The 16,992-nt window shown below is 28.3% G+C and overlaps 1 protein-coding gene and 1 long non-coding RNA gene across 5 annotated transcripts; both read right to left on the bottom strand.

Annotated features, from left to right (window-relative positions):
- Positions 1 to 1,188: 1,188 nt before the first annotated feature.
- LOC107031196 lies at positions 1,189 to 3,211 on the bottom strand. The gene is made up of 3 exons (XR_001458191.1): positions 3,059 to 3,211; positions 2,106 to 2,265; positions 1,189 to 1,391 (listed from the first exon to the last, which is right to left on the bottom strand). It is a non-coding gene; the product is annotated as an uncharacterized LOC107031196 (long non-coding RNA).
- A 5,054-nt stretch (positions 3,212 to 8,265) lies between these two features.
- LOC107017723 lies at positions 8,266 to 12,411 on the bottom strand. 4 transcript variants are annotated; one of them, XM_015218136.2, is made up of 6 exons: positions 12,204 to 12,411; positions 11,975 to 12,076; positions 10,641 to 10,907; positions 9,459 to 9,670; positions 9,123 to 9,384; positions 8,266 to 8,883 (listed from the first exon to the last, which is right to left on the bottom strand). In XM_015218136.2, the coding sequence occupies exons 3-6, from the start codon at positions 10,902 to 10,904 to the stop codon at positions 8,557 to 8,559; spliced, it is 1,065 nt and encodes a 354-aa protein (XP_015073622.1). In that variant the 5' UTR covers positions 10,905 to 10,907; positions 11,975 to 12,076; positions 12,204 to 12,411; the 3' UTR covers positions 8,266 to 8,556. The 4 variants fall into 4 exon arrangements, with proteins under 4 accessions (XP_015073622.1, XP_015073549.1, XP_015073686.1 ...); XM_015218063.2 differs by having other exon boundaries at positions 12,238 to 12,411; XM_015218200.2 differs by lacking the exon at positions 11,975 to 12,076 and having other exon boundaries at positions 12,238 to 12,411.
- Positions 12,412 to 16,992: the final 4,581 nt, after the last annotated feature.

Genomic DNA, 16,992 nt, shown 5'->3' with positions numbered 1-16,992 from the left:
CAAGATTGATATTAGAGTCTTAGATTCGTCAATTTCATTGTATAAAAACATGTCTAGTAGATTCGAATGGTACAAATATGTTTGTACAGCTCTTCGAGAGGCTAAAAGGCAATAGGAAAACTCATTTCTTTTTCTTTCTTCGTGTTATTACTTGATTACAATTGGTATCTAGTGATCCAAATTAGCTTCTGGATGAGTTGGAGGCACCACTTCATAAGATGGTTGCACCTACCCCAACTTCATAATTTATTCGACCTAGGTTCCATTTTCTCTTATGTGTCTATTTATTTTGTGATGGGTCTGTATATAATTTATGATTCGCTTGATGTTCTTGTTCATGTTTCTACTCGTGTTGGTGTTTCTATGATTGTTAATAAACTTTTTCGTTCTTATATGGTGACTTTTATGGGTATAAAACCTAGGTAAACTTGGTGATCTTTGACAATATGTGTGTCTCCTGTATTGTTTATAAAACGCATTATGAATTTGTTGAAATCATTAAATCACAAATATAATGTCGATTTGATCAAAAGTTGACCGTGGTCAAACTTATTCTTTTTACTTAACTAGAAACTGATCCAAGGGCCCGAATCACACTCGAGCCCCACGAGATCTATCCACATCCATCCCAATCAAAAATCACATTTTGGACCTAACGAAATTATCGAAACTTTATTTGAGCTCTTCTTACTCAAATTTCGATTTTAATCAAACTCATTAGCTTTTCAAGTCGAAAACCTCTTTTAAAACATATCCAACTACCTTAGAATTATATCACCCATTTCCAAAGATCACAAATACCACATTTAAGCTACGAAAAGAAATTAATTAAGACAAAACACAAAATTATGAAGTGTCTATGAGGATCATTACTTATAACCCCAATTTACCAAAGTTTGACTTAGAATTAAATTTTTTAAAAATATTTATTGAAATAATTTTAACTTTCTTTGAACTGAGGACATATATGTTCTAGTAATCATACTCACTTTTATATATAAGGATTAAATAATAAATTGTCTTTATTAAGAGAACTATTCGGATAGTAAGTATCCTGATCAATTCTCGATTCTAATCTTAAGATTGTACGCTTAAATCATCAAGGGAGCAAAAAAGTGAAAGCTAAGTTCCAGGGAGAGGTAAAAAAAAAAATATTAAAATATATTATTTAAGACAAATTACGCCATGTAATTGGTAACAACACACATTTATTCATTATAAAGTTGCACAAACTAATTAAGTACTCAATATTGAGGTAATATTATAGAGAACTATAACACTCAACTTTTCGTTCTTTTTTTTTTTTCCTCTTTAGACATAGTAGAAAATCAATGTCAAAACACCAGCTAATTGATTTCTTGTTTGACATTCTTTTGTTGTTAGGCAAGTACCTGCACATAAAATAAAATCGAAATAAGACTTAATATGTATGAATATTTATTCAGAATAACACATTTAAGACTATTTTTAATTAGAGCTATCAATATGGTCTAACTTATCCCATCTGAGCTAGTTCATACAGGCTTTGACATTTTATGGGTCAAGTCGAGCTAGCCCTTTTTTTGTATGGGCCAGAAAACGATCGGCCCAATCCACAAGTACGTGGGCTACAGGTTTGCCGGGCTAGTCTATTTTTTAAAAAACTATATTTTTTTTATAATTATTAAATTAAATAATAATTTAAAAATATTATCATAAATTTCGACAAAACAATACTACGTGATGTTAATATTACTACTTGTTAATCAAATTCACAAATAAAATTTTCTTTATAATATTTATTAAAAATTTTTCAAGTAAAAATATAAATATTAACCTCATTGTTGAGTTTGTACTCTCTTTATTTTTATATTTTAATAATTATATTATATTTTTTAATTAATTTTACTGGACTCACATGTCAGCCCTACCAATATTTCTCAAACCCCACAAATCATCAGACTTATTCAGGCCGGACTAAAAGGTCTTTTTTCTTAAATGAGCTCCAAAAATCTTAGTCCAACCCTATTATATCTCGAGTTAGACCGGTCCTCTTAATATGTATGAAAAATCTTTTTTGTTTCCTTAAACAATATAGTACATATAGTGTAATATAATTAACTTACTTTAGCACTTTGGAATAACACGACAATTAATAAGATCAGCAATAAAAATCTGTCCAAACAAAGAAGACCAGCAAAATTTCTTATTGTTTACAGCAACACTTAGTGCTTTGCAACAATTTTGTTTTTCAATAGGGCCAGCATTGCAATGAACTAAAGCTGCCTGCAATAAGGGGCATAGACACAGAGTCAGATTCATCTGAATTCATTATTTCTAACGTGGAATATATATAAAATTCATGAAAATTGTAAACAATGTTATTTTCAATCTATTTTTTAAAAAAATATTGTTACTTTTTACGCTTCGTTTGTTTTTAAGTAAATGGTGTTTTTAGCTTGTGTATACCCCTTGAAAATATACTTTTGCCTGGAAAATAAAAAATTATTTTTTTATTAATTTTCTCTTTATAAATACCTTGAAAAAAATATAGTTTTAGTTTCTTGATTATGTAAAACTTTATTTATTTAATAAGGTAAAATTGAATGAACAATATTATTGTCTTTTTGATGATAAAAACATCACTTTATTTTGAAAAAAATGCAAAAGTTAAAAACTAACTTATTTAGGAATCGAGACAGAAAAAATTTATCCGCATCGGATGTTTACACCAAAATCTTTTATTATGTGATTTAATGAAGTAAAATACATGTTAATTAATAAAGATTGGATAACCTGAACTGTAAATTTAAACACGTGGTGCATATGTATTGAATTGGTGTACACCCCGATGAATGAAGACAATATTTAGGAGTAACTCCTCGTAGCCCTTTCTATTAAGATTACAAGATTCAAAGATTTTTTTAATACAGTTCACGCATTGCAAATTTAATATCACAAAACTTTTTTAAAAAAGATTAATTTTCCTAAACTTTCATTACAATTTAAATTAAGATAAATAAATTAAAATAAAAAAAATAACATACTTATAATTTAAATTATATAAAACTTAAATTACCTGAAAGGGGTCAATACTTCCAAAAGCTCCATGTAGGAGGGTAGAAGCTAAAACAACACTAATCAACAAAATGGTTAAACTCAATTCCCTAATATTTGTCATCTCTAATAATTGAACTTTTTTCTTTCTTACTTTTAAGGTTATTTAAGACTTGAGTTCATGATATATGTACTAGTGGTATATATATAATGAGAGGCTAAGGTTTTATTAAAAGAAGCAATTAATGCATGCATAGATCTCAAGAAGTGGTGGGCAATTTTATAAACTTTTGTCTATTGGTAAAAAAGAATGATGCAGAAATTTGTAGCAAGTATTGAGGTTTTATTAGATGGACAATATTGGATCTAAGTTATATATAAAGATTGTTTATTCTATATGTGTAGGTAGTTCAAGGAAAGAAAGGAAATTTTTTTTTCGTGTGATTTGCGAGTTATTATATAAAAGTGAGTGTTTTATTCTGTATACACACAAAGGATAGTGATTGCGAGTTTTTCTTGTTATAAAAGAATGAAAGAACTTCTTTAAAAACTTCTGTTTCTGAAGTAAGTTATTTAAAGTTAAATTGTTACTTTTTCTATCTTTTACTTGTTCACACTTTACTATATTAAATATAGATGTGAACTTTTACTTGTCCAGTTTGAAAAACAAAATAAAATTATAACTTAATTTTTAATTTATCTTTATTGTTAACTTATATTAAATTTTATGAATACGTTTATCAAAATATTAAATTTATCATATTTAAAAATTAATATTCAAAAATTATTATTTTATTTATCGCACCTTAGGATGTATATCAAGTCAATACTGAAGAGGTAACATTGGGTAGAAGAATTATCAAATATAGAAATATATATTTTTGAGACCGATTATAAAAATTAAAAAAAAGAGCGCTACATATGTTATCATAAAGTTACCAATTAAGGCATATCATAAATTGTAACAAATCCGATTTCACAATAGAAACATTCAAATATTATAATCACTAAGTTCGAAGTTATAACGGAAAATGAAACTGACAAAGAAAAGTATTGTATAAAAGATAATTAGAAGGGAGATGAGAAGTATAGATTCAAAGAAAGGGGATGAGAGGACTAGACATTTTGCTCTCGATAATTTGCATAATCCCTAAATTACATACCACTATCCTTTTTTATGGAACTGTTTACATGCCCACTACTCAATCCGAATTCCAAATTAACCTAGCCATATTGCTTGTTCTCAGTCCAATAACTCTTGTCGATCTAATAACTACTTGTATGATGTTGATATCCACGTTGGGATGAACTTCGTTCATAACATAAATTATTTTAAAATTACCCTACAAATAATCATATTATGTAAATATATATGTGCATAGATATTAGAGTAAGATTAAATATTATAGGTCAAATTCTAAGAGAGTGAACCTTGTAGCTTCCTTAACGGATTGGCAAGATTTATGCGTAGCTTCCATTTTATTATTTAATTATGGCTAGATTGGATCAATGGATCTTGTCTCCTACACACTCTTAGTTGACTTATATTGTTAGAAATATATATATATATATATTTGTGATGGTTATTTGTGACTTTTATATGGACAATTTCTCAATTGATTGCCTCTAGTATAATAGAAGCAGATAAAATAAGAACTCTTTATGTTAAGCTAAAAAGGTTGATGTCGTCTTCTACTATAGAAGGTATTAATGTGTATAATGTAATCCCAATTTCTTTCCCGGACGTGACTAGCCATACTCGGCCATTTACTTGTACTGATGCTTATTAAATTACAATATATCTTTTTGTTTATCAAAATAAAAAGATCGTGCTTCAAACAAGTTTATAATATATTAAAATGGTGATATCAAAGCAACAAACGCATAAAAAGGAAAATTTTCTTTTATAAAATGTTATGGGTGGTGAGATGTGTATGAAGTGTTATGCATCGATGCCCTTTAAGAGGTCTGTTTGATATAATTTGAATAATCCTTACATCTTGATATAGCTTTTATGATTAAGTTAGGTTCAAGATTTAATTTTAAAAATGTATTATTAACTCTATTTGATTATTAAACTTTTATTGATTTTTCAAGCTCAAAAAAATATTTACAAAATTGAGTTATGCTTTTTTTAAAAATATACATTGAGAATGTGTAGCACACTTGTGTTATAGTTTATTCGTTAGATCATAGATAAAACACCAGAACCAATTGATCCCTTCAATTTTGGGACATGTTTTAGAAGTTTGGCTTAACAGACTTTAATTTTTGTATAATTTGGAAGAAAAATATTACTAATTCCACTTTAAATAAGGGGTAATGTGTTGTGATGACATTTTATGACAAGCAAATTAGGATTAAGTGGGGGAATATTTTTTAGAAGGTCAATATAGTGTGTATAATCTAGGTATACATAATATACATTAGTTATACATATGATATATTGAGTACATGTTGACGATGTCTACAAACCGTTAGGATTAAGTGAGTGAATAGCTACCTGCCTATAAATGTAAAGATTTTTTATTTTTTTTGAAAAAGTACATAAATACACCACTTAAGATATCATAATCTCTAAGAAAATCTACCATTTAAATTTTTTATAAAAATTTCCTCTCGGATATATTGGAATAAAATGTAATTTACATAAATATATGACATTTTTGTAAGTTTCCCCAAAAAAATGGTGTAAGATTATCCAAATTAAATCTTCTTTGATAAATTGAGCTCAAACGTAAAATTTGTATAAAACTATGGAAAAATTATGTGAGATGACAAACTATATTAAGTAATTAATTAATAAGAGTATAGCTTAATTTATTTACTCTCAGAGATTATAGTTTCATTTTTTTGCCATAATTAATGGGACTCACCACCTATTTGTATACAGTAAAAGACTTATTTATGATTTTCTATATATAATTTTATACAAAATTAATTTTGTCTCTCCTATTACAATTACATATCTTTCTCCTAAATCACTCCTCCCCTCTATTTTGAATTTGAAGGAAGATTTCACATTCTCCATTTGTTTTGCTCTCAATTTTCGCAGGTAATCGCCAAAATCAACCAATGAATCTATTTTTTTAAAAAAAATTCCTTCATCAACAATTGTATATGTATTATATTTCTTACTTTTTCATAAATATATTTTTTTAAAAAATCTATTTTTCTTATCAAATTACAAGTTCTTCAAAATCAGAATGGAAGATTCATCTCTTTCAGTAAGAATTACTTGTTTGAATATTGTGAATATAGTTGTTTGTACATCGAATTATCATATTTTTATTTATACGTGATATTCATTTTATTTATTCGCATATAACTTTGTTTATACATATACAATTTTTTTGAATATTTTTATATTCATTTTATTTATATTCGTACATAAACTTTTTTTTATACATATACAATTTTTTGTATATGTATATAAGTAATTACTTTTTAAAAAATTGGTACAATTATTTGTGCAATAATTTGTTTTTAATCATAATTTTTTTGTATTTTACGTTATTTTATAGAAAACTGCTTGAGAAATTTGTGTATATTCAAATACTATATTCATATTTTTATTTTATACACATACAATTATTTGTATATGTATATAATAATTACTTTACAATTTGGTACAAATTAAACAATTTATTACATTCGTATATAAACTTTATATACATTAAAGAGTTTAGTTTCCCGTAAACAAGTTTGTATGGTCTTTCTGTCGCTACAAAAAATTTTTTTGAGAAATATTTGATTTTGAATGTTTAGCTTAAATCATGAGATTATGTAAATGTTTGTTATCATATTTAGGGCTACTGTTACTATTTAATGGAAAAGTAAATTTTTGTACAATTTTTTTTCAAAAAAACATTTTATACAAATTAAAAGCCAGATAACAAACTAAACTATACCCATAAAATGTAATTATGTAAACTATACACATATAATGTTATTTCATAAATTCAGTTTGTCATATATGAAATTTTCCCTAAAACTATGCTTGGGCCTAAAATTAGACTAATCCAAAAAGGGTGATTTGCACAAATAGGATAATTTTAAGGGAAATTAAGCAATTACCCCATAAAAGTAAAATAATTACAAATATATACCTATTAACATTCATATGCACTAATAATTAAATTATATATCCTCAACTAATTTCGCTTAACTGACACTAAATCAGTATCATATATTCTATTGGTATCATTAATGCTGATAATTTTGCTTAGTTAATTCTCTCTCTCTCTCTCTCTCTCTCTCTCTCTATATATATATATATATATATATATATATAAAATTTCTTGTTCAAAAATTACTTAATGTATTGATATCATAAGTATATATATAAAAGTGTTGTCATGACTTTATATATAACATGAAATTATTTACTTTGTATCCTTTATTAGGATAATTTTAATTTCTTCTGTTGATAAATAGGTTATAATAGCCCACAAAATCATTCATATTCCTTGAGCATATGCATTTCCTATTCTATGAATAACTTGCATATTCATTAGTATTCCCTCTTCCGTTTTAATTTGTTTAGGCTGATTTTAATTTGATATAGAATTTATAATGTCAAAAAAAAATATGAAATTTTGTAATTTTAGATTAAAGATATATTAAATGTAGGAATGTGCATGATAACATTGTTCGGTAATTTCGATTTTTATAAGTGTTATACCATTATCATACCAAATTAATTTAGTGTGATTGGTATTTTGAAGTTAAATTTCGGTATTTTGCATGTACTGTGAGTCGGTTACTATAGCGTAGTCAACTTCAACTTATATATATACACATATAATAAAGAATAATGACTTTCGCTTTTCAAGAAATGTCTCAATTATGTAATACTAATACTTTACACATGTAAAAATATTCGAAGTACAAACAATTCTCTTATTAATCAAACACTCAAACAGAACATTTAAGCCAAGATAGAGTGGTCAAAATTTCAACATCTAAATAATTAGTTATATTTACTAGTATTACATAGCTACATATACATGAATATTATATGTAACTATACACTTCGAAATGGTATTTGGTATTTCAATATTTTTTTCATAAATATCAAATACCGTACTGAATACCTAACTTTTTGAGACATACATAGCAAATACCATGTCATTGCATTGTCAATAATTTCGGTTTAGTACGGTACTCGGTGTCTACTATACCATGTCCACCCCTAGTTGAATTGTATCAAGATACCCTTTAATCATGTTACCTTAAACATGCCATGTAAAAAAATTGAAATTACCGAGTCGCCCAAAAAGGAAAGAGACTACGTTTTATACAGACTATAAAAGAAAGTAATACAAACAAATTGATACAGGTGGAGTAACTTACAAGGGTCATCTTTGGGTACAATGAATGAACTAATACTCAAACCTATGTTGTTTGGACTCTTCAAATATGTCAATGGGTGCGAGTCGGATTCTCCAAAAGTACTGTGTTTTTTGAGAGTCCAACACGAGTGCGGCAACGAAAGTGAAGAGTCCGCGCAACTTAGACTCAAACACCTAATTTAGGCCTGTACAATGGAGGATCTTCTCCAAGCAAAAGTGATTTCAAGACAGCTTCACACACAGCAGTATCATACACAAGCAAATGGCCACCATCAGGAACTTCATGATACCGAATCCAAGGGAGCGTTTGCGAGACGTGTCTTTGTAAGTGAACGGGCACAACCTTGTCCTCATAACCTTGCCATATGTGAACAGAGCTTTCGTTTTGTGGATATGGGTTACTTAGCTCCAGCGGATCAAAATCCCACTTGCTAAACGCCACAATAAAATCACGACGAAGGGAGTCAAATACCCTTCGTTTCCTTATCCCGTCCTGTCAATAGACATAAAATGTGTCACAAACCAGAAACCGGAATAGTCCTTATACTACTACACATTAGTATGAAATCAAAATCAGTAAAGCTCACGGAACTGGCCAAGGAAGGCTTAACTGCTCGTATCACTACCGAGTCAACTTAAACAAGTATAAGTAACCAAATTTCCGTTAAGAAAGTTGGTTCTGTGAGTACATTGTTTCCTTTTCTTTGTTTGGTCATAGCTGATGAAGTTTACCTGAGTGAACAATTGATATCCGTCTGTATTCTTCAAGACGGCCAAGTCTTTGTCACAAAAAAATTTAGGATTTCCTTCAAGAACAGTAGCTGATGGGAACATTTTTTGAGTGAACCACCAATGTAATAGCCCCGGAGTATAGCATGTGAGCAAAAGCATAAGTCGGCAGAGTTGTTTCCGGTAATCATCCTTCGTGAGATCATCAGGTAGCGAGCGCCATTTGTAATTGATAAACGGGACTATTAATGCCACTCCTCCAAGCCTGCAGCAGCATATTTGTCAATTGACAACAAAAGCTAGAAATTTACAATTCATGTGAAGCGAGTTTTGTTATACTTTTGAGGAATGCGTTTGATGCAGCTCCAAGCAGGGTAACATCCCAACGACACGCCAATAACATAATACTTAGATCCTAATTGCAATTGATCAGCTAACTCTTCGATATCAGATGCTTCACTTTTAACGGATCGTTTTGGATTTGGATCACTCTCTCCGTATCCAGCTCTGTCGTATATCAGGAGGTATATCTCCATTCCATCCAGGAGTTCCTGAGAACTAAAGTACTATTAGAACATTCTCAACAGTATTATGCAAATTCAATAATGTCATTTCTTCGATTGAAAACAGACCGGAAAATGATTTCCTGCTAGAAATCCTAACCAAAAGAAGGAATTACAAATGCTAAACAACACCAGAAACTTTAACGTGATTGCGGATCTATAAGAAAAATTTAGGGGGTCGGCCACGTGGCTTCAATGAGTTTATTGTAATGATGATTTTTGAAGATATGATTTTCTCGTTTGGATTATTTGTTTGGCCTTTCGATGTCAGTAAATTGACCTAATGCAATAATCAAGCCAGTCAACCTTGTTTCGAGGGGGTAGGGAATCGATTAACTACAGTTCAATCTCAAACTAATTGAGGTCAGCGAAGGATGCAAAACAAGGACCTCTTAGCATCTTACCCATCCTATTACTACTCTCGTCCAAGAATGCTAAACTTCGGAGCATTCATGGGATCATTGCATTACTGATGTGGTGACACCCTTTGCATCAACCAACATCTTGAATAATTTCTTGGGATACGGCATACAAACAAACACACTCAAACTAGGGTAAAACTCTCAGCTACAAACTTAAACTATGTAAAGTGTCCTATCACCCCACTAAGCTTATTTTTTCATATTATTCACCCAATTGTCAGCACTAAATCACTTTGATCCTTAACTAACCTTTTTCAGAAAAAAAGTGATTTCAAGTTTCAAAGAGATAGGCTTCCAAGGGTGTATACTAGTGCCCAATGAAGTGGTTGAGAGTCACGGGGTCGGTCTCAAGTTCAATTCCCAACAGAGACAAAAACACTAGGTGATTCTTTCCATTTATCCTAATCTTGGTGAACAGAGTTACCTAATCCTATGGAACTAGTTGAGGTGTGTGAAAGCTCATCCAAATACCACAGTCAAAAACAAAAAAAAAGATTCAAAGAGACATATAGAGAGAGAGAGTTATTTGTGTTTACATCAGAAGCCATAAAGTTCATTTCTTTGGAGCTGCCAAATCCATGAACAAGAATGATGCTGTATTTGGACTTGTTCTTAGGTACTCCTCTTTCTCTATAAGCCAGGTACCTCCCATCATTAAGTCTGACTCTAAGAGTAGTAATAGCAGATTCATCTACAACTGATGACTTGGATTCCATATTATTATTAGCATTTTGTTCTGTCGTCTGATCAGCACATCCCAGACATCCCATCATCAAAACAAGAATTCTTCTGAAAACCATCTTCTGAAAAGACAAAAATCAAAAAATCTCGGTGTGTCAAATTCCTCTTCTAAATTAAAACGACATAGCCAGTGTAATCGCACAAAGTGGGGACTAAGAAGCATAGAGTTTAGCAGAATTTACCCCTACCATAGAGGTGGAGAACCTATTTCCAATAGACCCTAGGGTCAACAGTCCAGAAAAATAAGTAAAGAAAGTACAAGAATTAAGACTTTAAATTGAGCACAACAAATCAACTCAGCTAAAGGGGTTATCTTAGAATTACCAAATTCTGCTACACTTTATGCTCATCAGACCCTCAGCTCAACAATCGAGAAAAATAAGTAATAGAAGTACAAACAACAGAGACTACCAGAAATGGAACTACAAGAATGAATTGAAGACTTCAAAATTGACCTTAGAAAATCATTTCAGCTAATTGGGTTATCTTGAAATTACCAAAATTCTGCTTACTCTCTATAGGCTCCTCAGACCCTTGGCTCAACAGTCGAGAAAAAGAAGTACAAGCAACAACAACAGATAGTAATAGAAATCAAACAACAACAATCAAGACAATCAAAAATGACCTCAGCAAATCAATTCAGCTAATTAGGTTATCTTGAAGTTACCAAATCATGCAGACTCTCAGCTCAACAGTCGAAAAAAGAAGTAACAGAAGTACAAGTAACAACAGATAGTAATAGAAATCGAACAACGACAATCAAGACATCAAAAATTGACCTCAGCAAATCAATTCAGCTAATGAGGTTATCTTGAAGTTACCAAATCCCTCTCAGCTCAACAGTCAAAAAAAAAGTAACAGAAGTACAAGTAACAACATATAGTAAAAAAAACCGTACTACAACAATCAAGATATCAAAAATTGACCTCAGCAAATCAATTAAGCTTATGGGGTTATCTTGAAACTACTAAAATTCTGCTAAAACTCTATGCTCCTCAGACCCTCGGCTCAACAGTCGAAAAAAGAAGTAACAGAAGTACAAGCAGCAGAAATCGAACAACAACAATCAAAACATCAAAAACTGACCTCAGCAAATCAATTCAGCTAATGGGGTTTATCTTAAACTTACCAAAGAACAAATCCTTCTTTAAAGAATCAAGATTTACAACTACTTCAACCCTTGGCTATACTCATCAGATTCTTGAAAAATCCAAAATTGAGTCTTTACCTTCTGAAAAATAAAAAATCTTGATTTATCAAATTCTACTACAAATTAAGATTCAACATATCAATTCAATAAATGGGGTTGACTTAAACTTATCAAAGAACAAAACTTTATCAGCAGAATCAAGATTTACATTCTTGAAAATCCCAAAATTGAAATCTTTTTACCTTTCTTTTTTCTATAAAAGAAATGGGGTTCTTGAAAGTTTATTTTTTTGCTGGATAATGGGGACAGGATCAACTTAGACCATATGCAAATACAGGTAATTTCCATTTGAATGTTAAAATATGGCCTTGTCTTTTCATGTTTGAATATTGTTTGTTCATTCTTCTTGTTTTTTTTTTGGGCTCACTTATAATATATAATTGTTTATGTGAGTTTTAGAAACAAGTTTTTAACCAAAAAAAATATGCTAAAGTATATTCCAAGACTTAAATAAGTGAAAATTAGTTTTTTTTTTTTTTAAAATGCATAAGTATCTCTTAACTTAAGTCGGAAATCTCAAAAGACACATTTATACTATACTAAAGTCTTATTATTCTCTGAATTTATTTTATAAATAGTTTTCTACCCCTTTTCGATCTATGTGGCACTATCTTTTGGGGCCTCGCGCATGTTGATTTTTTTTTAAAATTAGTGTCACATAGGTCAAAAAAGGATAGAAAAGTTATTTATAAAATAAGTTCAGGGATAATAGGACCTAAGTATAGTATAAGTGTATCTCTGAATTTAAGACATAGGTTGAGGGCTACTTTTGCATTTTTCCTTTTTTTTTCTTCATATTTTTCAACTTTTTAACTTGACACGAAGCTTAAGAAAATAAAGAAGATTTTTTAATCTTATGATTCTAAATTAAAGTTATTATCTTTTAATCTTATGACCTTACATATGTCACGTGGAAAATTAAAATTAAAATATTACTAAAAAAACAAAAATAAAATTCTTATTTAAACGGACTAAAAAGGAAAATAAATTAATCTTTTTGAAAAAAAGGAATATTTTTTATGCTTTACGTATCACATTATTTTTTTGGTTATTGTTTCTTTTTGCATGAATGTTATGCAATGATTTATGTATACTGTGTTATGACTTTTATTTTTTTTTTTAGGGAAAAGGGTCTGATATATCCCTCAACTTTGTCATTTAAAGCTGATATACCCCTTGTTATGAAAGTGACTCATATATACCTTTACTTGTAAACAAATACTCTTTTCCTTTTAACGGAAATGAAAAAAAAAATAATTTTAATCTAAATTTTTATTATTTTTTTCTAAAAATTATAATTCCATATGAATAAATTTAATCTTCGTCATACATATTTTTTTTGATTTTTTTTGTTTCAATGACTAATTTATAATTATTATTTTGATAATCAAATTTATTTATGTTTCACTAATATTCTTGTAAAACTTATTGTAGATCATCAAATTTTTTCTTCGAGTACAAATTAAATTACAATATACACAAAAAAAATAGTTTAATTTTTTATTCTTTAAACTAAGGAATGAAAGAAAAAACAAAATAAGAATAAGAGATTCAAATAATTATAATAAAAGAAGTCAAAAAATAATTTATGTATGAAAAGAATTAAAATATACCTTGAACTTTGATAGAAGAATCATATATTCCCCTAAATAATTTTTAAAAAAAAATTTGAAGTAATAAATATAAATTTAAAACTAATTTTTTAACTTCCGTTAAATGAAGGGTATATGTGAGCCATTTTATAACGGCAGGGGTATATGTGAGCCGATTGTATAACGGTAAGGGCATATATGAGCCACTTTTATAACGAGGGGTATATCAGTTCCAAATGACAAAGTTAAGGGGTATATCAGACCATTTTCCCTTTTTTTTATATTCTTTTACAAACTATTTTGCTATGTATGCTTATTTGAACCGAGTGTCTTTCGGAATCAATCATTTATTACGACTCTATCCTCTCTATCGTACCCTACTTTTTATGTTGATTCATCATTTTTAAATTGTTAATATGATATTAATTGTAATTTGTATTCATCAAATAAATATAATATAATATAATATAATATAATATAATATAATATAATATAATATAATATAATATGATGAAACTTCGACAATATAACAACCATCCAAACAAATTGTTAAGCTATTTTAAGCCTCTCTGGTTGATGCTAATGTGCTGCGATACTTTAAAAAAAATGTGTTATATATTAAAGGAAATATCACTTAAATAATGCATTTAAGATACTAAATTAATATATACAATATGTTTTTTGCCAATAATTTAATTTTATTTTTATTAGGGATCTACTGGCAATCCAAGTTGGAATTAGATGAAATATAATCATGTGGGATAGGCTGTCACTTTTATAATTCACTTACCTACTTGTCAATGAAATATAATTTGGATGATTTAGTTATAAAATAGTGTATATATATATAAATTTTGTATATTTCGATCGTATTATAATATTGGCTGGTACAATTTGATATGTTTTCCCCTTATTTTGAGGTGGTAGCATTTCTATTACTAAAAATTAAAAGAAATAACATGTAATAGATTAGGGACCTAAGATTCTACATCAGAAAATTTACTCATTTGTTAATTAATGATTTTGACATTAATTTAGTTGTTTAATTATCTGCTGGTAAGACCTTATATAGGTAAGTTTTTCCTTTTCTTTTTTTAAACATGGAATCAATTTTTTTTATTAATTATTGAGAATTTTATAAATAGTAAACATAAGAGACATAATAAGGTTTTATAAATAATTTTGCTAATTCACTTCATAACTATAGTTTTGCTTTCTATTGGGGGGAGGGGTAATTTGTATATTTCACTTGCGAATATATAAAAAGAGTAAGTATATATAAATTTTGTATTTATACATTTAGGAACTTTTCAGAATTACGTTTATATGTTTCGTTTGTCAATAACAAATAGAGTACTTTATCATAAATTGTATACAAATAGCTACAGTAAGCATATACAAAATTATGAACTTATACAATCAAGAATTGAATTTATACAAATCAGACGAAATATACAAATTAGACAAATACATCAAAAATTGTAAAAAATTAGCCGCATAAATTTTAATTTTCTTAAACTGTAGCTATAGTATCTAATATCGGCTAAATATGTATTATACCGCATAATTTTTCCTTAATTATATTCTATGTTTTTTTTTTTTAATCTTTCAAAGTAGGGGTGTGCATTAGATTTTTCAGTTTATTTTATAGTATTCGGTTTGGGTTTCGGTTTTTGGTGTTGAAGAAGTGTAACTCAATCCAATATAAAATATTGAATTTCTTAAATATACTTCTTAATATAAATCACAAGTAAAACTTAAAACAGAATACTTAAAAGTATATCAATTATTGATGTTCAAACATAAGAAAATAAACTAAATCATAATGGAAATAATTAAAAGCGATAAAAGTGGTTAACTCCAACTTAATTGTAAACACACACGCGCATACGCACACGTGCACGCACACACAATATATAATTCAATTTTTTCGATTTTCATTTTTCTAAATCCAAAACCAAACAAAATAATTTATAAATTCAAAACCAAATTAAGAACCTAAAAAACCAATCCAAATTAAAATTCAATTTAATTTAATTTAATTTTAAAATTTAAACCAAATAGTGCACACCCCTATTTCAAAATGCAATAATTAGCATGAGAATTTTGAGATTTTGAAGTGGTCAAGAAACGTTTTGACAACAACTCTTTAATTCTTCTCAATATAATATAAATCCATACGTAACTTACAAAAACATATACATCCAAATGATATTTATTTGTTTCTATCTTGCAACATGGCATAAACGTATATGCTGCCACTATACAAACAAATGTTTTGTTAATTATTTAAATCAGCAGAGGAGTCAGAATTTTTCATTAAGAAATTTAAGATATAAAAAAAGTATTTAAAAAAATTCAAATAAAAAATAATTTTAATTATTTAATATGATTATCCATCAAGAAGTTTAAATAAGTTCAAATGAATAATTTCAATCATGTAATTGGTTTATACCTAATTTCTATAAGAATATTCTTTGCCCCCTTCCTTATTTGTGTGGAATATTTTTTATTATTGGACAACTAGAGAAGAAACTACCTATAATGGGCCAAAACCCAAAAGCATGGATATCCGTTTTTTGACGCTATAATAAACGGGAAAATTACACGATAAGATAAATATGTGATATATATTTATGAAAGATCACTATAGTTTAAAATAGGGAAAATGTACAAGTACTCACTCAATCTATATCCAAAATTTTAGAGACACACTTATATTATATTAAGGTCCTATTACCTCCCTAAACTTATTTTATAAGTAATTTTCTACCTTCTTTCCGTCCTACGTGGCACTAGCTTTTAAAAAAAAGTCAACTAGCATTGGACCCACAAGATAGTGTCATGTAGGTCGAAAAGGGGTATAAAATTATTAATAAAATAAGTTCAGGGGGATAATAGGACCTTAGTATAGTATAAGTGCGTCTCTGAAATTTCGGACATATGTTGAGGGGGTACTTTTGCATTATCCCTTTAAAATATTATAATTTATATTTATATATAGAATTTTATTATAAATTTTCCAAAAATATCACACATAAATATGACAATTGTGTTTTGTATTTTGTATCAAATGTATTTGTATTTCATATTAACTGTATTTTTTATTATGTATCAACTGTATAAGTGTTCTATATGAATTCTATTATGACAAGTTGTATTTCATAATTGTATTCGCCAACATAAATTGTGTTAGATAATATAACTTATAGAATTATATTCGATGTATGATGCAAATTTATTGTGTTGATTTTATTCAGACAATTGTACTTGTATTTGTATCAATTATACAATTTGTATTGTATATCAATTGTATTCATGATACAACGAATATAACGTGTATTT

This window comes from Solanum pennellii, chromosome 1 (assembly GCF_001406875.1).
Source record: "Solanum pennellii chromosome 1, SPENNV200".
Classification (NCBI taxonomy): domain Eukaryota; kingdom Viridiplantae; phylum Streptophyta; class Magnoliopsida; order Solanales; family Solanaceae; genus Solanum; species Solanum pennellii.
The sequence above is the reverse complement of the archived record's forward strand: the minus strand, read 5'-3'. Positions and strand labels throughout refer to the sequence as shown.

Excerpts from the sequence above, each read along its gene's own strand:
- LOC107017723 (XM_015218136.2), bottom strand. The coding sequence starts at position 10,904 with ATGGTTTTCAGAAGAATTCTTGTTTTGATGATGGGATGTCTGGGATGT. Across the intron at positions 9,671-10,640 it reads TGAACTTTATGGCTTCTGAT|GAACTCCTGGATGGAATGGA; the intron begins GTAAACACAAAT and ends TTTAGTTCTCAG. Across the intron at positions 9,385-9,458 it reads ATCAAACGCATTCCTCAAAA|GCTTGGAGGAGTGGCATTAA; the intron begins GTATAACAAAAC and ends ATGCTGCTGCAG.